Raw genomic sequence first — 23003 nt, 5'->3', positions numbered from 1 at the left:
AAAGAGCACCCTCACAGCCACAGGCGCTACAAGGCAGCGCATGGCGTGTCGGTCCTCACAAAGAGCACCCTCACAGCCACAGGCAGCACTGTCTCCTGCAAGCTGGACGGAGCTTACAGAAAGAAGCCCCGTCACAGCCAAGATGAGACAAAGAGCTGCAGCTGGACGGAGCTTACAGGAGAAGCCCCGTCACAGCCAAGATGAGAAGCTGGACGGAGCTTACAGGAGAAGCCCCGTCACAGCCAAGAGGATCTGAGCTGGACGGAGCTTACAGGAGAAGCCCCGTCACAGCCAAGATGAGAAGCTGGACGGAGCTTACAGGAGAAGCCCCGTCACAGCCAAGAGGATCTGAGCTGGACGGAGCTTACAGGAGAAGCCCCGTCACAGCCAAGATGAGAAGCTGGACGGAGCTTACAGAAGAAGCCCCGTCACAGCCAAGAGGATCTGAGCTGGACGGAGCTTACAGGAGAAGCCCCGTCACAGCCAAGATGAGAAGCTGGACGGAGCTTACAGAAAGAAGCCCCGTCACAGCCAGGAGGAAAGCCCCGTCAGGACGGAGCTTACAAGTGCGGCACAAGGTATAGTGGGGTGTCAGGGCGGTCAGCTCACGCTGCCGCCCTGCTGTGGGGGAAAGTGCTCCTTTACTGTATGCGCTGATTACAACAGGGGGCCCCGCTGAACGAGCGCACTATCTAGAAACAGAGCGGCCGCACGTCACTCAGAGACGCCGGCCGCTCTCCCAACTGCTGTAAGGCGCCGTCAGAGACTCGCCGTACCCGCTTTCCAAACCACAACTCCGAGCGGCCGCACGTCATTCAGAGACGCCGGCCGCTCTTCCAGCGCTCATTGCCACCGCTGCCCGCCGCTGATTAACACTGCTGTATGAGAGACGGAGCGGCAGCACATCATTCAGACACGCCGCCGCTCGTCCGGACCACAGCTCCCCGGCGCTTCCCTGCTTCAGCTAGGTCCCTGCACCCGGGCTTTATCTAGGTCCCTGCACCCGCTCCCGTCCGCTGCAGGTACATGGGAGCAGCGCAGCTGAAGGGGGGATGAGGGGGAGTAAATACCCATAGCAGCAGCACCAAGGCTGCATGGGTTAATAAGACATAGTTTTAACAGATCATGTCCTAAACTATGTTTCTAATTGTATGAATGGCATGCTTCCTGTTTTTCTGTAGGCTGCCATATAATGTAATAACTGGAATGTGATTATCACACTATAATAGGCTATTAAGCCTATATTACCGGTATCATAGACTATTAAGTCTATATATATTAAACGGCAGCAGGTCCTGTGCTTTTCAGTGTATGCATGGCATGGGGGACATTTTTAATCATTACAGTCTCTTCCAGTTTATAATTCCGGAACATTCCGGCCATACACCTCTACTCCACAAGGAGGCGCAGGGGTGTTAGTGGGAATTTTTGTTCAGATTACACATAATTCTAGAACATTCCTGCCTTACATCTCTAAGCCACCAGAGGCAAAGGGGTGTTAGTGGGAATTTAGTTCGGATTGCACATGTGAACTGCTTTTCACATAAGAATACTCTGGTTTCTCTTCAGATCTAATAAATCTTTCGCCTGTTGCTAAAGATGTCCGTAGAGAGAAATAACCATGAGTTTCATATAATTTTTGATGCCTGGCTACGGCTGGCCTTAATATGCTTTTCAGCAACAAAAATATATATATGACACAAAAGAACTTCAATAAGTCGTGCAAGTGTCTGTCTGTTGCCTATTGTGGTGTCGGTCTGCATAGCTAGTAAGGCTCTAGCGCAGACTAAAAATAATTTTAACGGTCCTATGTTAAGCATTGGCAATTCAAATTAAAACAGCGGTAACATCGGAGTCTCGGAAGTACTCCGCCTGCTATAACTAAAGATAGTCTTTTCAAAGGGCCAAGTTCCTTTGGGTACCAGGGTTAATGCAGATCTCACACAATAACTACGAGTGAGAAGGGTGCATTACACCAGCACTTATATAGTGCGGGGTTTTTGACAACATCCGCCATTGGCAAATGCGTCTGTGTTAAACATTATAAAGACCCAAGATACATTTGGGTCATTAGTCTCTAGGTATGGAAACTATGAGATCACTGTTACAAGAAGCTGCAGAGTATATCTGTCAAGCTTCTACTAACGCCTGTTACTTCAATTCTCACTTTTCATCGTCGCTAGTACAGCACGACAAGGACAGAGCTTGTTTGGTCCTAAACTTGATATTCAGCAATTACCGCATCCAGTATCAAAACGGAATACTGGTACCGGCGTTTAATCCCTTTAGACTTCAGTATTTTCAAAGGCGGTTGTACAAAACAGTCACGCCTTGTAACGTCAGGGCGCTACAGTCAGCAAGCCAGTGGTTTGATGACTTATTTTCCAATTGTGGAAGCGCGTCTTTACATGTTACTTTTGAGGGGTTTCCAGACTTCAAATCATGGATGTCTCAGCTATTTACAGATTAAAGGACAATACTGGCTCTGTCGACCGGTTTGGCAGGTTGCCATTTAGTCTCTGCTGGTTTTCAGCTGTCTTTATAATACAAGCAGTAGTATACCAACAGAGTCAGGGTTACATATTCCCTCTGTTTGAGCAAAACCAGACGGCTCTGTCGCAATCTCAATCAGCAGGTCACTTACTGCAGTGGGAAAATGAATCTGCGGTTAGTATTTGTTTATTGGAGCACAAAGTTGCATAATGGCACTTGATCTTCACAATGCGTATTTACCCATTCCGGTTTGATCTTCACAGGTTCTAGCGTTTACAAATCGCCACAACCATTATCCATTTCAGGTCTACCGTTGCTTATCGCCTCGGGTATTTACCAAAGTTATGTTGGGGATGATAGCTCATCTCACATAAGAACTCTGTCTCAACAGAGTTTCTCTACCTTAGATGATCTGCTCATAAGAACTCTGTCTCAACAAAGTTCCTCTAACTTGCGCTACTAAGGTATACTGCGGTAGCAGATCAAGTTCGAAAACAATCGCATCTAATTCCGTCTAAACGATGTCAATTCCTAGGTAAGATTATAAATACGGTAAATCAAAGACTTTTACCTACTACACCAGCAAGAACAAATGTACATCTAGTAATTAGTGCAAAACACGCACACTAGCGGTACATTGGTGTATTCACCTATTAAGAATAAATATGTGTTTTCAATTTAGTTCGCCACCCGTCACTCGCGTTTCCCACAGAGGGACAAGGGTGTATATACTCTGGACGAGAGTCGCAGAGTGTCAGGATTGGTAGTTAAACAAGATCAGCGACAAAGGTTCTAAAACGGATCACGACAGATTGCTGTCGATAAATGTCCTGGAATTCCGTGCATTTTACAATGCAATACATGCTTCGCTTTCAGTCTGACCAGGGGCAGTCAGACAAGGCAACGGCAGTTGCATACACAACAACCAGGGAGAACCAAGAAGCCGCATGGCAATGCGGCAAGTAACTCAAATCCTCAATTGCTCAGAACACCATTATGTGAGAATGTCAACTAGGTTCATTCCGTGAGTGGACATCTGTTACACAGATGATCTCACTCGTCAGGATTTAGATCCTGAAATCTGGACATTAAATCCACAGGTGTTTCATATGTGAGTCCACAGAAGAAGGTTACCCTCAGGTATACATGATGGCGTCTCGCCACAATTACAAAAGCTTAGTATGTGTAACAGGGGCAGTGGCGGTGGAGTCTCTCGCATTCATGTGGTGATTCAGCATCGTGTATATAACTCCACCATTTTTTTCCGCTGCTCTTTCTCCGTTGCCAAAACGGATCATAACACGTCACAGTCATACTAGTGATATCTCATGGGTTCCGAGAGTTGGCTTCTCGAATATCCAAGGAATACTTGCACACGATCTTGGCGCTCATAATACGTCCAACCTGTTACAACAGGGAACGTTCTTTTACCCATAATTCATATGTACCTATGTACCGCAGCTGCGGTTGACGGGGTGAGAGGTCAGACCCCTCGTAAGAAATAGAGTTTTACAGTAACGGTTATACCAACCATGTTACGAGCTAGTACGCCGCTAAAGGCAGCGCATTATTACAAAATTTCGTATGCTTACATAGGTGGTAAAACTCGGAAGTTTCCAACATCATCCTTCACGTTACCCGTATTATTCTGTTAAACGCGGTGGGATGGAAAACTGCGTTTATCTGCACTGAGGGTGCAGGTATCTGTATGGTAAACTTATTTTCAAAGACGTTTGCCTCTATTGCGTCTGTACACACCTTTCTACAAGGTGTCATCAAAGTTCAGACTCTATTTATCCAACCTATAGCGCCAGGTGGCTTGAGGTTGGGTTCAGATTTCTTACAGTTTTCATATTTGAACCCTTACAACAAATGGGAATTAAGTTTCTCACTTTGGAAAACAGTTTCTTCTACCCTTGGCTTCGGCAAGGGCTTTGTTTTCATATTTGGGTGACTTGTATTCTAAGCCACCGTATTTCACTTTTCTCATGACAAAGCAGATCTTCGGACTAATTCCGCTTTCGTATTCTTCACACCAATAGTGCTTCCTGTGTGGAAAGCACATTCTAGAATTCTGAATGTGGTACACGCATTACGCGTTTATATATGTCCCGAACGTCTACAGTAGGTGATACGGATACGTTGTTTGTTCTCTATGATGCTGCCAACTGGGCTTAGCCAGTTTTCTCAGCAGATATTATCCAGTTGGATAATAATGACTACAAGTCAGGCTTACTTTAAGGCTAAGTTACAATCGCCTACGTCAGTAATAGCTCATCCCACAGGTTCTGTGGGAATGTCAGACCCAGCGGGTCGTGGAGTTCTCACGGTGGCAACTGTTTAGTTGTCAGTAACGTTATGTGTTAACTTCGTTATTGTCAGTTATGTTATACACTGTCGCGTGGCCGTACAGTCTTGTGTACGACGCGGCTACATAGCCTTCAGTGCACCACGTTTGTGCACGTTTACATATAAAGGGTGACGGCATCAGCATCTAGCTTTGGCTGCCTACTGTTACAAGTATCAAACAGCTCTCCCGCCCACGAGGGAAGCTTTGGTACGTCCCAAGAGTACTCCAGTGACCCCTAGTGGATGATAAAGAAAATAGGATTTTGGTACTTACCAGGTAAATCTTTTTCTTTGAATCCATAGGGGGCACTGGACGCCCGCCCAGAGCAGTTTTTACCTGGGTTGTTTTAAGCTCAAGGGAGCTTAGGGTAACACGTTTTACTTGGTTGGTATTAAGCTCAGAGGAGCTTATGGTAACACATTTTCACCGATTGGTTAAAATTATAAAGTTCTATCGGTTAAGGTGTCAACTGTTTAGTTGACAGTAAGATTATGGGTCAACTTTGTTGTTGTCCGTTATGTTATAGGTATTCTCTATTGTCAACCTCTCTATATAGTTCCTGTTCGCTCAGTAAAAAACACTGAGTGAGTACACTGAGGTACTCGGGGATATGGAGGGGGGAGAGTCCTAAATTTAAATATTCAGTGCCTTTGTTCGGCTGCGCCCGTCCATATCCCAAGAGTACTCCAGTGCCCCCTATGGATTCAAAGAAAAGGATTTACCTGGTAAGTACCAAAATCCTATTTTTCACTGATGAAAAATACCGAGCGAACAACTCGGAATGAGGGCCTATATATATAAAACAATGCACGGTCTGATGCACCAGATGTATGTATCAGAATACTCGTACAATATATTCTGGCACAGGTATTTAGTTATTCATTTATTAACAGTTTCTTATATAGCGCAGCAAATTCTGTTGCGCTTTACAACTAGACACAATTAGAAGGCAAAACTGTGTAAAAACAAAGTCATAGAGGGAGGAGGGCCCTGCTCGCAAGCTTACAATCTATGGGGAAATAGCATTGATACACAAGGATAGGTGCTATCTATTGCATAGTTATTCACTAGATTTTAAAGATTCTTGGTGGGCTGCATGATATCACATCACAGCAGTGATGAACCAGGTTCAGGGGAAAGGAGAGTAAAGAAAGAAAATATGTGGGGGATGTGTGGACTGTACTGTGAGGATATAATTGGATAGGAGAGCTATGAAGGTAATGTGAGCAGTTCTGGAATTTGATAAGCTTGTCTGAATAGGTGAGTTTTCAAGGAATGCTTGAAGGTTTGAAGACTAGAGGAGAGTCTTATTGTACGTGGTAGGGCATTCCACTGAGTGGGTTCAGCCCGAAGAAAGTCATGTAATCGTGCGTGGGAGCAAGTAATGAGTGTGGATGAGAGACGTAGATCTTGTGAAGAGCTAAGGGGCTGGGTTGGGAGATGTTTTGAAATAAGTGAGGAGATGTAGGTTGGTATAGTATGGTTAATAGCCTTGTGTGTAAGTAACAGTATCTTATATTGAATACGGTAGAATACAGGTAGCCAATGGAGGGACTGACAAAGTGGGTCTGCAGACAATGAATGTCTAACGAGGAATATTAGCATCGTAGCTGCATTCAGAATGGATTATAATGGTGAGAGTCTCTTCTTAGTAAGATCAGTAAGAAGACTATTGCAATAATCAATTCTGGAGATAATGAGAGCATAGATTAGGGTTTTAGCAGTGTCTTGTGTAAGATATGATTGTATTTTAGATATGTTTCTTAGATGCATGTACCATGATTTTGAGACAGACTGAATGTGGGGAGCAAAGGACAATTCTGAGTCAAGTATGACACCTAGGCAGTGAGCTTGTCATGTAGGGCTGATTGTAGAATTCTCAACAGTGATAGAAATATCAGGTTAGTAACTGCTATTGGCCGGTGGGAATATAATTAACTGGCGGTGGCGAGATGACATCCAAGATGAAATGGCAGAGAAGCATTCAGTGACCCGGCCCAATACAGATAGAGACAAATCAGGGTAGGATAGGTAGATTTGAGTATCATCTGCGTACAGATGATACTGAAATCCAAAAGAGCTGATTGGTTTCCCAAGAGATGAGGTATAGATTGAGAAAAGCAGAGGTCCTAAGACTGAGCCCTGCGGTACTCTAACTGAAAGAGGTAGCGAAGAGGAGGTGGATTCAGAGAAACGGACACTGAAAGAGCGATTAGATAGGTAGGATAGGAACCAAGAGAGGGCTGTGTCCTGAAAACCTAGGGATTGCAGTGTTTGTATGAGAAGAGAGTGGTCAACAGTGTCAAAAGCAGCAGAGAGATCTAGAAGAATAAGTAGTGAGTAATGGCCTTTAGACTTCGCAGTGACCAGATCATTCACTTTAGACAGTGCTGTCTCTGAAGTGTTGAGAGCGAAAGCCAGATTGATGTGGGCACAATAAGTCATATGAGTTAAGAAAGTGTGTGAGGCGAGTATAGGCAAGTTTCACAAGCAGCTTGGAGAGACAAGGGAGCTGTGAGATGGGACGGTAGTTTGAGAGAGAGTTAGGGTCAGACTTTCTATCCAAAATTCCTCTCTCGATATATAATTTATGGAAGTGATATCATGTTTCAGAGATGAATAAATTAAAGGCCTCAGAGGTTTCAAGGAAGAGCACTCTCCTTAAAATGGTGAGGCACAATGTGAGTATGGCATATTTAATTCTACTCCAGTGTGAACCTGTTGCACCAGGATTTGGTTCCCAGCGTTTGTATTCTTGAATCCCGTTCATGTATGGTAGGAGCTCTCTCAGCTCAGACTTATGGCTAAGCCCTACAGGATCTGGCTACACAGATAAAAAGTGAACATAAAAACTAAAAATACTTGTATACTCTGAAATTTGTATTTATTGTAACCATTATGTTTAGTACTAAATAAAAAGTATGCAATGACTACAATTTTCAGGGTATATGTGGACACACCCAGGCTGGGTACACAGTAGGATGATATCAGCACTATTTGTCATATTGGAACAACAATTTGTGCATATCGTCTAGTGTGTATGCCCGATAGCGAGGCTCCCGCGGGACGCTTACGATATCTTCTGGTCGGCCGCGCAGTGTAATGAAGGATGGAACGAGAGATCGTTCCATCGTTCATTACATTGGACATTGTGTACGCAATCTGGCATGGTTCAAAACAAAGGGAATTCAGCCCAACCATGGGCCCGATTGCCTGTCATCCTAATGTATACCCTGCCTAAGTTGGACTAGGATTCATCTACCACACATGGATGGAGAGAACAATATATTAAATAGGGATACTTCAATTCACAGTGATGTACTACACTACAGTCTTCCCAGTCTTATCAGTGACCTTCACATTCTCTTAGTACCCCAACATTGTTATGTACATTTTCTGGGGTCATTCAGTGCTGTGTTGCCTTTATGACATTGGAACTTGCAGGCAAGTAACGTCAACTGGCTGCAGTGCTGCAGTCTTGAGGTTCCAAAATCATAAATCTAGATGATCCTCAACATGGCGCAGTTACAATGAATGTGACTGATACTGAGCCTGGAAGCTCTGTTGTCAACAGTCACTGACACCTCTACAGTACTACAGATCTTGGCTCAGCCAAGAACGTTAGGTTCAAAACACAACTATCTGTTAATGTTCCTATATGTGTAATAGTTTATAATAAGTTTATTTTAATTTTGTAATTTTATCATGGTAATACTTTGCTACTTTGTATATTGTGTAGTATTTTTATTCAGAAATAATATTTTCTTTTAGTACATATATTAACCAATCCTGTTTATTTTAGATTACAATACAGCTCCTTTGAATGACTGGACAGTAGACCATGTTGCACAGTGGCTTCAATCAATACCCATCAATAAGAAGTATATTGACAAGCTGGTACAAGAGGAAGTATATGGGGCAGTGCTAATCGAAATTGATGGGACATTTTTAAACAAGAATATTGGCATGAAACAAGGTCCAATCAAGTTACTTATAAAACAGAGAGATGACATAGTTTTAATACATAACAAAGCTACTGCTGGTTTGCCTGAGGAAAGTTCACAGGATAAATCTAGATCAAATGCATCCAAGATATATCCAGGTAAGACACCAGTCACAGAGTTCTGCAATTACATTTATGCCTGAGAAAAACATGGGCAACATAAAATAACTGTATATATAGTGACTATAATCTGACTATTTCATAAAATGTAGTCATTTATTTATCTACAACTGTTTTACTGCGGGATATAAGCATAGAAGGCCTTACCACACCATCTATGGGGTGTATTCAATACCTGTCGGATCCTTTACGACGGAAAGGATCCGACAGATCAGTATTCAATGAGTGGCCAAATCCAACTGTCGGATTTGGCCGGTCTGGACAACTTTCACATTGGATTTTGACTCCAAACAGCCAAATGGTTGGCTGATTACAAAGATAACATTTAGAGGTGTGGCCAGCTGTAGTCACTGAATAACACAGGGAAGTTGGATTCAGTACGCAGCTCAAACCCCATGCTGTCACATTCGCTGGGCGTGTCCTCCATACTGGGCGCCGGTGTCCGTCTGTGCTGCTGCTGTTTCCTCTCCTCACCCGGCCCACTCCTCTCCTCACCCGTCCACATTCCACTACTCACCCGTCCCCGCTTCTCTCCTCACATGGTCCCCGTCACATGCTCGCCGTCATGACGTGTCCCCGCTCCCCCGTCTCATCTCCCCGGTTCTGACAATGTCAATCCGGCTTTAAAAAAAGTCGGAATTGACATTGTCGGAACCGGGGCCAAAACCTGTTGGATTTGGCTGCGGAACACGTTGATCCGCTGCTAATCCGACAATCCAAATTTTTTCTGACAAGTTGGGAGTTCCCAACTTGTCGGACAAAAACAGCTGGCATTGAATAGGTCGGAACCCCTTCCAACCTAAACCTGTCTGAAACTACTGTCTTTCCGACAAGATTGCAGTTTCCAACAGCAATTGAATTTATTTAGTATTTATTTATTACCAGTTATTTATATAGTGCACACACATTCCGCAGCGCTTTCCAGAGAATATTTTGCCATTCACATCAGTCCCTGCCCCAGTGGAGCTTACAATCTATATTCCCTACCACATGTACACGTACACACATTCACGCTAGGGTTAATTTTTGTTGGGATCCAATTAACCTACCAGTATATTTTTGGATTGTGGGAGTAAACCGGAGTACCCGGAGGAAACCAACGCAGGTACGGGGAGAATATACAAACTACACACAGTTGGGCCATGGTGGGAATCGAACTCATGACCTCAGTGCTGTGAGGCAGTAACGCTAACCATTACACCATCCGTATTCCTATGACTCCAAAGCTGGCCACCCACCTAAACATTATATATCCAATCCGCCAACTGGTTGGATGGTTGGAACAAAAATCTGGTATTGTATGGTAGCAAACGTCAAGTCAACCATTTGCCTCCAAACAACAGAGCATGGACGAAAAAAGTTATTCAGGTTAGTTAAATCAAACCATTAACCAATTTGTCTGAATGACCATAGTCGTCCATCCATTTTCTGGTATTTGTCGGCAAATGACGATTGTCATTTGCTCCCATACATTACAAGATTTTGACTCCAAACAGCCAAATGGTTGGCTGATTACAAAGATAACATTTAGAGGTGTGGCCAGCTGTAGTCACTGAATAACACAGGGAAGTTGGATTCAGTGATACGATGTAATGAAGTCCAAGTTGGCTGGAGGTGCGGTTTCCAGCAAACTCTGAGGTTTTTTAAAGTGGCAATCGTATAAGGCAAAACCATGCCTTGTAAATGATTGCTGCTTTAAAAAAATGCACCTCCAACCAACTCGGACTTCATTACATCCGGCCTCTTGTGTCTATATGACAAATGGCACAATACATTACTATATAATGTATAGTCTAAAGGTCGAGTTATAAATATTGTGAGATAATTATAGGTCATTCAGAGTAAAAGGAGGGAGGCAGTGCTTCTTAATGTGTGCTACAAAAAAAAATGATATAATCTGTATTTCTTCTGTGTTTTTTTTAAAGATATCTTGGTTAAACCATATACACTATCACAAATTGTCACGAGCTTCTGAGTGACTTCTCACGAAGTCAGAGGCACATGATGAAATGCGTTAGTTACTATACTTGTCACAAATAATACGGCTGTTTACCTATATTTCTCTAGCATCCATAAGGAATATTGGGGACACATTAGTACGATGTGGTATAGACAGTGTCCAAAGGAGCCAGTGCACATTAAATTTCTTCAACTGGGTGTGCTGGCTCCTCTCCTCTATGCCCCCTCCCACAGGCAGTTTAGAAAAAAGTGCCATCAGGAAAGGATGCACATCTCTGCCGCTCCAGAGCATTTTCTTCAGTTTCATTTAAAACGTATTTTTTCGGTATGCTGTCTGGGCAACAGCATACCTGTGCCATGGGAGTTTAGGGAGGGGGCGTCACTGGCCTTACGAGGTGCAGAGCCGCTTCCCCGTTGTAGGACCACTGTCCTGAGGGGCTGTTTGTTCAGCAGGGAACTGCACCTTGGCTGTCGCAACATGCCGCACACCCCTAGCGCTGCCTGAAGGTGACATCGGTGGTGAGTACACACCGGGGGTCCCCGGTTCAAAGTGCGGCTGACCACGGAGGGGGGGGGGGGGGGTCCCGCTAGGATCCCCCGTGCGTACACTGGCACAAAACTGCAGAACTAAGCACTTGTGTGAGTTTTAATGCTATTTGGAGACTTTGCCAGTATAAAAAATGTTAGCTCCGGCGCCATTAGGGGGGGCGGACCTTACTCAGAGCGGGACCAGGGCGTTTTTGGCGCCTTCCTCTGCTTACAGAAGCCATCAGCAGCACACACTCAGCACTTCCTGCTTCACAGACACGCTGGAAACTGGTACAGGGTGTAGCTAAAGGGGGAGATCTGCTTGTGTACACTGTCCTGAGTCTATTTAGTACTGCATTTACTTAGTGTTACTTACTATATTACAGAGCTGCAAGCCTCACTGGGGCTGTGCAGCTCAGGGTGTGCAGAGGTACTCTCTCCTCTGTGTCTCCTCTCACATACAGTAGGGCAGGCTTGCATTATTACTGTCTGTGTATGTTGTTGTACTTACTGTGAAATATGGGTAAGCACAATCTGCAGGATCTGTCACACCAGATTCTCTCCATTATCTAATGACTCCGTTTCCTGTGAGCAATGTAGTCAATCTTCCCAAATTACGGAAGAGGGGAAAGGGTACAGAGCTCCCCTGGTTGGGGTCTCTTAAAACCATGATGTCAGATATGTCATCTCACTGCAAATGTGCAGAAAACTCAGCAACTACAACAAGCTGTTGCACATTTAGGTGCTAGTGCTGATGCACAGCCCCCCTCTCCAATGTAGGTCCCCAGAAGCGTGATTTACCTGCACTGCTGTCTGATACTGATAATGATATACGGGATGATGGGGATGACCCGGATCCTGATTCTGCCCAGGGTATTGAACCCCTCATTTTGGCTATAAGGGAGGTGTTAAAGCTCCCCCTAGAGGACGCTGCATCGCAGCAGTCGTTTTTCTTTGTGCAAAATAAGCCTAATGTCACTTTCCCTGACTTTCACTTCTCCAGAGTTAGATGACTTATTCAAACAGGCCTGGAAAAATTCCTCCTGAAGGTAGAAATTTTTGGGTGGAACCCCCTGGGGCGGATATCTCAGTCTCTCGCCTAAGAAGGCGGTGCTACCTACCCCGGGCTCCTTTTCCATGAAGGATCCTGGGGATCGGAAGATACACTGTGGCGGAGCTGTCACCACCCAGGGGGCGCAGTTCCAGGGCAGGTGGTCAGCCCACAAAAGCCTCCTTCCAATCAACATTCTGGAACTTCGGGCGCTCTACAATGCTCTACTTTAAGCCTCTCCTCTGCTCAGGATCATGCAATCCAGGTGCAGTCGGACAATTCCAAGGCAGTGGCGTACATCAATCGGCAAGGAGGGACAAGAAGCAGAGCCTGCATGCGACAGGTGTCAAAGATACTCCTCTGGGCGGAAAGAAATGCAAGAGCCATGTCAGCAATCTTCATTCCGGGGGTGGACAACTGGGAGGCGGACTTACTGAGTTGTCACAATCTCCACTCGGGGTGAGTGGGGGTTCCACCATCTGGTGTTCCAGCGAATCAGGAATCAAGGTGTCCAGGCAATTCTACTTGCCCCGGATTAGCCTGCGGATCTTCTGGACACATCCGTCCAAGACCATTGGCCTCTACCACTAAGAAGAGCTCTTCAACAAGAACCGTTCATTTACCCGGACTTACGGCACCTTCGTTTGACGGCATAGAGGTTGAGCGGAACATCCTAGCTCTCAAAGGCCTTTCCAAAAAGGCTGTTGCAACCATGGTTCAGGCTAGGAAACCTGTGACGTCAAAACATTATCATCATATCTGGAGGCGATATGTCTCTTGGTGCAAGGAATGCACGTATCCGCCTGCAGTATTGCACTTGGGACATTTCCTGCAGGCTGGTGTGGATAACGGCTTACGTCTGGGTTCCATTAAGTTCCAGATTTCAGCCCTCTCCATTTTCTTCCAGAAGAAATTGGCAGCATTGCCAGAAGTTCAGACCTTCTTGCAAGGGGTACTTCAAATATAGCCACTTTTTGTGCCACCTACAGCACCCTGAGATTTGGATGTGGTGATGAACTTTCTACAGTCCTCCTGGTTTGAACCTCTGATGATGGTAGAAGACGAGTACCTCACGTGGAAGACGGTGATGTTACTGGCCCTGGCTTCTGCTCGACGTGTCTCGGAATTGGGGGGCCTTATCGTGTCAAAGTCCCTACTTGGTCTTTTATGAGGACAGAGCTGAGCTCCGGACTAGACAGCAGTTCCTGCCGAAGGTTGTCTCCAACCTATTGTGGACCCATCCAGTTCTGACGCTTCTGCTCCTCTGGAGACTTTGGATGTTGTGTGTGCTTTGAATATCTATGTCAGGCGCACAGCTCGGGTAAGTAAGAAGGATTCTTTGTTCGTGCTCTATGATGCGCAGAAAAAGGGTTGTCCTGCTTCAAAGCAGTCTATTGCTCGTTGCAACAGGCCTATCTGTCGGCAGCCTTACCTGTTCCTAAGTCTCTTAAGGCCCACTCTACAAGATCAGTGGGCTCTTCCTGGGCGGCTACCTGTGGAGTCTTAACCTTGCAACTATGTCGACCTGCTACCTGGTCGGAGAAGAACACTTTTGTGAAATTTTACAAATTTGATACCTTGGCCAAAGAGCATACTCCGTTTTGGGCAGGCAGTGCTGCAGCAGTCTCCGCACGTTCCCGCCCATTCTGGATGCTTTGGGACGTCTCCATTGTACTAGTTCTCCCCAATATCCCTTATGGATGCTAGAGAAAATAGGATTTTAATACCTACCGGTAAATAATTTTTTCGTAGTCCGTAAGGGATATTGAGCCCCCACCTCAGTGCATTGACTTTTTTGCAGTTTCTTGTTCTGTAGTTACCTGTTCAGCTGTTACTGTTATTGTTACCAGCCGTTGCTGGTTGTTGTATGGTTGTGGTGTGCTGGTGTGTCAATCTCACCACCTTTTGTTATCTTGTTCCTTCTGTCATATATGTCCTTTCTCCTTCAAGCACGTTTTTACCTATAACTGCCTGTGGGAGGGGGCATAGAAGGGAGGAGCCAGAACACCTAGTTGAAGAAATTTAAAGTGCACTGGCTCCTTTGGACCTCGTCTATACCCCATTGTACTAATTATCCCCAATATCCCTTATGGACTACGAGAAAAGGATTTACCGGTAGGTATTAAAATCCTATTTTTGGAAGTTGGATGACAATTCAAGTCTCCAAATGTACATTCTACGAGGGGTGTGGAATAAGTTTCCGGATGTGCAGTGCAGAGGTAGAGTAGACACACAATCTGACTGGTTATGAACTGTAATCTCTGACTAAAGTTCTTGTAAAATGTCAAGGCACAGAACTTTATATAAGCAACATACCAAAGAAGTCAGCATGTTCACTTCCTTCACAAACTCGTTATGGAGCTCAACATACCAAAGAAGTCAGCATGTTCACTTCCTTCACAAACTCGTTATGGAGCTCTACGACTGCAAGAGTGGTCTGCAACAGCAGGAGAGTTTTGGCAACCTATGAGCTGCTTTTGGGGAAGAAACACTATTCTGAACCACTGTTTGAGTGGTTTGCAGAATTTCTGTGCAGAAAAGTAGCGATGCGGCCGGCTTGTGGCTGCCATTACTGAGGACAATGTTGCTGCTGTGCCGTGAGGACAACAAGATGATCATGGCCCAGTTAGAGAAAGGATGTAAGCATCTCATCGGGATTCATCCACTTGATACTCCACGAAAAGCTTGGCCTAAGCAAGGTTTCTGCACTCTGGATGCCCCATCAGCTGAGTCGAGAGCAGGAGGAGGCTTGGGTGACGTGGTATCACAACATGCTGGCCAGGTTTGATGGTGGTCGCTTGTGCTTTGTCTGGGAGATCATCAGTGGTGATGAATCGTGTATCTACAGTTTTGACCAGGAGACCAAACAACAGTCAGCCCAGTGAACCCCAGTTGGAGTTGCGCCGCCACAGAGGTTCAAACATGAATGCAGTATAGCCAAGCAGACAGTGGATATTTTTGTGACCAAGACTAGTCATGTAGCTACTGAACCACTTGTGCAGCAGCACACTGGCACTGGGGACTGTTACACCAACCAATATCTTCTGCAAGCGCTGGAAGAAATTCCAGTCGCCATCCAAGAACTCGCACTCACGATGCCCTTCTATCATGACAATGCACCTGCTGACAAGTCCAGGAAAGTGGTGGACTTTCTAGCCCATGAATGCATCCAGGAGCTTGGTCAGCCACCATACAGTCCAGACCTGGACTCCTGTAACTTCTTGATGTTCCCACAAATCAAGCGAAAGATGCGTGGGATTCATTTTAAATCACTGAACGCAGCAGTGGAGACCTACATCCAAGACATACCTGCTTCGGACGAGTTCGGTTTAAGTGTATGTGACTTTGCATAGACTCCTCTTGCGAATACTTTGTAAAATTTTAATGCACACTTTGTTTGTAAATATAATACTTTTTGTACATCCAGAAACTTACTGCACACCTTTCGTAGCTACTGCCAGCACAATCTTTTTTTATCATCATTGCTAGTGCTATACTGATTAACAGCATTTAGTACCCAGGGTCAAATATTGTATTCAGGCATCTATTTACTAAGCCTTGGATGGAGATAAAGTCTATGGAGATAAATGACCAGCCAATCAGCTCCTAACTGCCATGTCACAGACTGGTTTTGAAAAATGACAGTTAGGAGCCGATTGGCTGGTACTTTATCTCCATCCAAGGCTTAGTAAATAGATCCCTTAGATACATATATGTGGTATATACACTTTTAGGGGTATATATACTAAAGTGTAGGTTTATAAAAGTGATGTTGCCCATAGCAACCAATCAGATTCTACTTATCATCTAGTACCTTCTAGAAAATAGCTAAATGGTGTATGGCACAACACCGTAGAGGAAACATTGAAAGACAGTTGTGTTGAACCTATGTATGATTATTTTACCTCTTAGAACTTTAAAAACCCAATGGTAAAATATCTAATCACATTTTTTTTGTGTGTTTTCCTGAAATTTAAATTAAAACACTTTGTTATTTCTTTTAGATTTCATTACAACTCTTTTGAATGACTGGACAGAAGTTCATGTTGCACAGTGGCTTCAATCAATAGCTATTAATAAGAAATATATTGACAAGCTGTCTGAAGAAGAAGTATGTGGTCCAGAACTAAAAGTTATCGATGAGGACTTTTTGAAGGCTATTGGCATGAAACAAGGCCCAATCAGTTTACTGATAAAAAAGAGAGATGAGTTAGTCTTAAAACATATTGATGCTACTGCTAGTGTGACTGAGAAACCTAATGATGCTGCTACAGTTGGTTTAAGTGAAAAACATAAAGAAGCTACAGCTGAGAAAAATTCACAAGTTAAATCGGACCAAAATGTTCAGAATGACAATCCATGTACACAGGAAACAAAATGTACTTCTCATTCAGAAGGACCAGAGATCACATCTCAGACAGAAAATAGACAGCACAGTACAAACCCCAAACTTCTCAGCTCTGTACAAATTCCAAACTTGGATAAGGCACAAGCTGAAGTGAGTTCTGCAAATAAACGTAAGTCTGAGAAAGACATGCGCAGCATAAAATCGGAATCAATATCTGTGACTAATTTCCGACCATTTAATAAAGAAGTAAGAGATTTCAAGTATGTAAAAACACAAGTTCTTCCACCAGAAACGGGAGTAGAAGACCTTATTACACCATGCCATGAATACAAGTCACTAGATAATGCATCAAAGATGGATCGTGTCAGACTACAGGCAAAGTTTGCTTTTGAGGTTATCCGATTTGCCTGTGCCTGTATGAACATGCGAACAAATGGCACAATACATTTTGGGGTAATGGACAGTGTAGAAGGCAAGGGATATAAACATGGGCAGATCATTGGCATTCCAGTTCATGACCAGGACTGGTATGTAGATAGTTTGGACTACATTGAGAAATGTTTTAATAAAGGTGAACACAATGCAGCAAGAGCCTGCATTCGCCCCCCAAAATTCATTGAGGTCATTGGTAAAAATTCAGAGGAACAACGCTTTGTTGTTGAAGTTGACATTGTGCCTCATTCACTTTCTGTCAGAGGAAAAGTGTTCCAAGTAAGTTTACCAAAGTTCAATGAAAAAAGCAATAAAGTTAGCCAAGAAAAAAAATCTTATTACCGGAGAGTAGGAGCAAAGTCCGAGCCTATTCCAGATGACGATTTTGTTATGTTTATCCAGGGGCTACAAGAGGTTGATGCAAGAAGAGAGAGAGCAGAATCAGGATCTCTTTGTGAACGCTCAGTTCCTGAAAACCTTACCAAAAAAATAGATTTACTAACTGGAGGTAAAGACTATATGGATGACACCTTATGGTATATACTGGTGACCAATAAATGTGAAGATCACCACCTGACAAATCTCAGCTTCATTATGCGCTTAAAAGTTTTCTGTGTGTTTGACTTTGATGCCAACTCTGATGAGACAGGATTGTGTGCTATATACAAAGAGCACCATGCAAGGAACATCCATTCGTTAACCCACTATGCTAATGAGAGTGGAATAAGTACAAGTGAGCTAAGGAAGTCGCTAGGACTCTTTGATCAGACTAGTTGGATATTTTGCAATGGAAACAGCAATTACCGAGGGGGAGATGAACCATGCGATGAGAACACTTGGATGAAGACTAAAAAGAAGCATCTAATGGAGGCAGTTTCTTTTATATGTAAAAACATTCTTCCCAAAGGTTCTTTTGTCGTTGTTTTTTTATTGCTTTCTCCAGTGGAAAAACCAATTGTGGATACTTTCCATTGCTTTTATGCACAGATGAGTGGTATGGAGGATATAATTTGTGTTGCAGAAAATAAAGAATATTATGAAAAATGGGCCAACCTAGCTCAAGCGTCTTGTGAAATGGAAATGCTGAAACAGAGGAGTATTGTTGGCGTACAGCTGAGCCATGTCAATGCTACAGTCCAAACTAAGTTCCCTGGGAATTCTGATAGGAACTTGCCAGTTTCATCCAAAGGACTGTGTGTGCTGGAAACACCTGCAGAGGAAAGGATGCACTCACTAGAAATACTGTGTGTGAATGAATGCAATGACACTGATCTAGACCTTCTGAGCAACACAGAAGTAAAAGAACTGGAAGGTACTTTCTATCGTGGTGGTAAGATCAGCTGGAAACATTTGTGGCTTGCAGAACAGAAAAAATGTGGAAATTTTATAGAGCGAGATGCATGTGAAAAAGTCCAAACCATTTTAAATGGAATTCTACACGACAATACTGTTAGACTACCAGTTGCCAGGATAAAAATATTTCACCATCCAGGGAGTGGAGGAAGTACAGTAGCTCGGCAAGTCATGTGGAAAAACAGAAATCTTTTAAGGTGTGCCATTGTCAAGTCATCACACCTCTTTTCCACAGTGAGTGAGCATGCTGTAAAACTTAGAGAGTATGAAGAAGACAATCCCAATCTGTGCCTACCTGTTCTTCTGCTTGCTGAGGATTGTGAAGAAGATTATCTTGATGACTTGAGACATGATTTATCTGAAGCTATGGTGTATAAGAAAATAGTTTGCTCAAAACCATGTTTTATTCTGATGAGCTGTAAACGATCAAATGCGCCAGAAGATGTTTTCAAAGCTTCACCTTCTGACACTGTTGCAATCACTCATAAGCTTAGCCCAAGGGAAAAAGATGAATTCTCAGCAAAAGCCAATGAACTGAAAAAAGAGTTTCCAAGTTCAGAATTTATACTTACCTTTGTTCTTATGAGCTATGAATTTGACGAACAGTATGTGAAAGATTTTGTGCAGAATGTTATGGAAGGAATTGATCATTCATCAGATGTAACTCGGTTAATGAGATATGTTGCATTACTCAATAGCTATGTTCAAAATTCATTTATTTCTGTGTCACATTGTGAAGCTTTCCTTGGTCTTGGGGTTAGTGAAAAAAATGATCATAGGACACTAAGGCAATGCAATTTTAAAAGTTACCTTTTTAAAAGTTCGCAAGCAAGACTTCTATTCATTGAGCTGAGGGAGAAAAATACTTGGATTTCTTCGATTCATATTATTCATCCAATAGTTGCTAAAGAAGTGTTAAATCAACTTGCAGGAATACGTTCCCAGAGTGACATCGCTAATGATCTGCTTGAAGAAAAGGTCCTTTTCCAGCACAGATTTGGGCGAGATGAATTCATAAGATCTATTCGAGACTTGTTTTTAAGACGAAATAGAAAAAGCAGAGGAGACAGTGATGATACTTTCTTTTCACCTCTGATAGAACATGTTTGCAAAAAGGAAAAGGATAAGGAGAAGGCGGTTTTGCTTCTTAAAGCTGCATATGAAAGATTTGACAAAAATCCCTTCCTTGCGCAACAACTTGCTCGATTGTACTACACACATGAGAAATTTGAAGATGCTAAAAAATGGGCAGAGATTGCAAAATCACATTTGTCAGACAATTCTTTTATATTGGATACAGAAGGTCAAGTGTACAAAAAACAGTTTAATGTGCTACTAGACAAAAAGCAGCATGATTTTACTCCTGAAGAAGTTATAAAATTGATTGACATTGCTCTTAAATCTATGGAGTGTTTTAGAGCAGCAGAAAAAGCAGCAAAATCTGAAGTAGATAGTATGAATAACTCTGGGTACCTTGGAGAAGTTGATGTAGGATGCAGATTATTACAGATGCTTTCATCACAGCCTGTTTTTTCCAAGAACAGTGGAACTGAACATACAGAACTCTTGAACTATCTATTGACTGACTATATACCAGAGGATATAAAAGAGCCTTGGTTTAAACTTCATGGACGCCTAAAAGGATTGTACCAAAATATATACAATGCATTAGAGTGGATTGCAGATGATGTGGGTTACTTTCAGTCTGACAAAATAGATGATGGAGAGCAACCAAACAGAGCAGAAGAACATGTCTACAGTCCAAGGACCTGGCTACTAAGGAAAACTAAAGTGTTTGCAAAATTTTTCAGCTCTGAGCTGTTCTACACTGATGTCGGACATGAAAGTCCATTGGTCCAAAAGATGAATATTTATAAACTTGGTGGCGGTAGCACAGCAACAATCATTTCTATTTTGTCTGATCCAAATGATGATAGATCTAGTAAAAAGCTGGAAAATATTATAGATCTTTATCCACAAGATGTTGCTAAAGATGGTATGGATGATGTTAGTCTTGCAAACTATATAATGTCACATATTGCATTAGGATGTGTATGTCCTGGTTCTGTAAAACTTTTATCATTTCAGAAACTACGTGAACTAACTAAACGATTTTTAAACACAAGGAAATTATTCCCACCAAGTGCCTACCTCTTAATATTCTTGCTTTACTGGCCGGATGACCACATTGATGAGAAACCAGATGCAAACAAAGATATCATATTAACAACTGCATTATACACAGCAAGGACCTTACATGGAAAAAGAATAAAAGATGTTCCCGTCAGGAAGAAAAGAACAAATGTGCTTTTTTTTCTTGGGAAAGGATATGGACTTCAGAAGATCATGCAAAGGAGTAAGATTGAGAAGAAGATTGCAGGTCCACTAAATGAAAAGAGGATGAAATGGGACAATGATGTCTTATCGAAAACTGAGAGTGTACACAGACTTGTACGAAATGTACCTGGATGGACAGAAAATGGAAAGCTATATGCCGAGGGACATTGCAAAAAAAACAAAATTGAAATCCTGCCTTTGAATCCCTCATCTGTGCCCTATGGGAATGAAAATGTCACGTTCATTTTGGGATTTTCATTCATTGGATTTGTAGCCTACAATATACAGGTGAAAACATAAGTCAAATGTTGAACGTTCAATATCGGTCTGTGGATTTATTTTACAGCCATTATACAACTGAAGACAAGCCATTAATGTATTTTGTTTTATGTGTGTCTGCCACACCCATCTTTGTGTCTCACTCCCCCTGGGATATAGTGAAGTTTTAAACCAGTAAAGTTAAAGTGGGTGGTACCTATAGAACATTTTCTATTGGCTGAGAATTGCAGCAGTACAAACAACTCAACACAGCTAAGGACATGTTCTGTGTGCTTGTATACCCTAGTAATGGTGAAGCATAGTTGTCACTCTAGAGCAGAGGATTATGTCAATATGACTGAGGTACGTGTTTACAAGCATGGATGACCGAAAAAACCTGGGCTGTTAGGATTCCTTGAGGACCAAGTTTGGGAAACACTGCTTTATGGTTTTGCGGATATATAAAAGTGCATCTTATGCTGCCCTGAATGCTGATTATAATTGAAGTTTTTAGCCTTTCTCACTACCCCCTTTTGCACTTAACCAATCAGCATTTGTGACTCTGCTGCCGAGTGAAAATGTATAGTGATGCTGATGAAGGGTTATAGCCACTTTGAAATGCTTTCTATATTAAACCATTTTGCTAGTAAATATATATGAGGATAAGAACTAAAATCTAATCAAGATATACATAATTTTCAAATGAGTAATGTATTCTTATGTACAAGTTACGCTTGTTCTACCTTGCATGCAATATATAAATCATCGCATTTCATTATTGAAATAGTGCCTGTTTTGCATTGCTCTGACAGAAATATAAAAATTGTTAAATTTTTGGGACATTTTATGAGTTTATGGAGTATTTCAAATCGTTCTCCTTCCAGATAAATGTGTTATGCTAAAATTATTTTTTCATAGATTAAAAAAAAAAACTATTTTACCATTTCAGAAGATGTAAAATTTGTATTAAAACTATATTATTGATATTATGCCTTTTAATATTGCTTTTTATTATGCACTACATTTATTTTCAGAAAACCAATTGCAGTAATTACATAATAATTTACTATAAGAAATTAGACCATATACATTGAAAAAGAGGGTTATATCTGAAAGCTGAATATATATATATATATATATATATATATACACACACACACACAGATAGATATACATACAAGGGTTTCAGGTGCGGCACTCGCTGGTACATAAATTCAGACTAGTCGGCATATTAATAACGTTTCAGTGCCTCTTTAATAGTGATACGGCACTTTCATCAGACAATATGACCTATATACGTGATTCCTCCCCATGTGCGGCAGACGCCGGTATCGGGACCTCCCACCCGTCTGGGATCGCGCCACCGATGACGCATACAGGTCACATGCCACATTCAGGCGGGGCTTGGTGTCGTCATCACATACACCCCCGTCACCATAGTTACCATAATACAATGCTGTAAAACGGAATGCAATGAACTTAATCAGTTAACAAATATGTGTTTAGCAACAACGTAATTTTAAGCATAGTATGCTGCAGAGATCCACAAGAACACTAAGAAGTGATCAATAGTTCAGTACTAGGGATATAAAATACAGAACCAGTAAGAAAATAATTTATCTTAGACAAATTTAAAACAACATATGGACAAATCAGACAGTATAAGCAGACTACATTAGATGTCTCACAAAAACCAAATCAGGCCTAAATGTTCATTTAGTCCTTTTGGACTCAGAGTTTTCAATCTAAAAATCCATTCGGATTCACGCTG

At 42.6% G+C, this 23003-nt stretch overlaps 1 protein-coding gene and 1 non-coding gene across 3 annotated transcripts in view; both read left to right on the top strand.

Annotated features, from left to right (window-relative positions):
* LOC135056120 (sterile alpha motif domain-containing protein 9-like) overlaps window positions 1-22157 on the top strand; it is a 74334-nt gene extending 52177 nt beyond the window's left edge. Inside the window, exons 4-5 of one of the 2 annotated variants that reach the window (XM_063960903.1) lie at window positions 8646-8945; window positions 16509-22157. In XM_063960903.1, coding sequence (XP_063816973.1) covers window positions 8646-8945; window positions 16509-21274 — 5066 coding nt within the window. In that variant the 3' untranslated portion in view covers window positions 21275-22157. The remainder of the gene's footprint in view (window positions 1-8645; window positions 8946-16508) is intronic. The other variant, XM_063960904.1, reaches the window with a different exon arrangement.
* LOC134899906 (U5 spliceosomal RNA) lies at window positions 1550-1663 on the top strand. The gene has a single exon (XR_010173450.1). It is a non-coding gene; the product is annotated as a U5 spliceosomal RNA (small nuclear RNA).
* Window positions 22158-23003: the final 846 nt, after the last annotated feature.

This window comes from Pseudophryne corroboree, chromosome 3 (assembly GCF_028390025.1).
Source record: "Pseudophryne corroboree isolate aPseCor3 chromosome 3, aPseCor3.hap2, whole genome shotgun sequence".
NCBI lineage: Eukaryota > Metazoa > Chordata > Amphibia > Anura > Myobatrachidae > Pseudophryne > Pseudophryne corroboree.
Note: the sequence above shows the minus strand (reverse complement) of the source record. Positions and strands in the feature narration are given on the sequence as shown.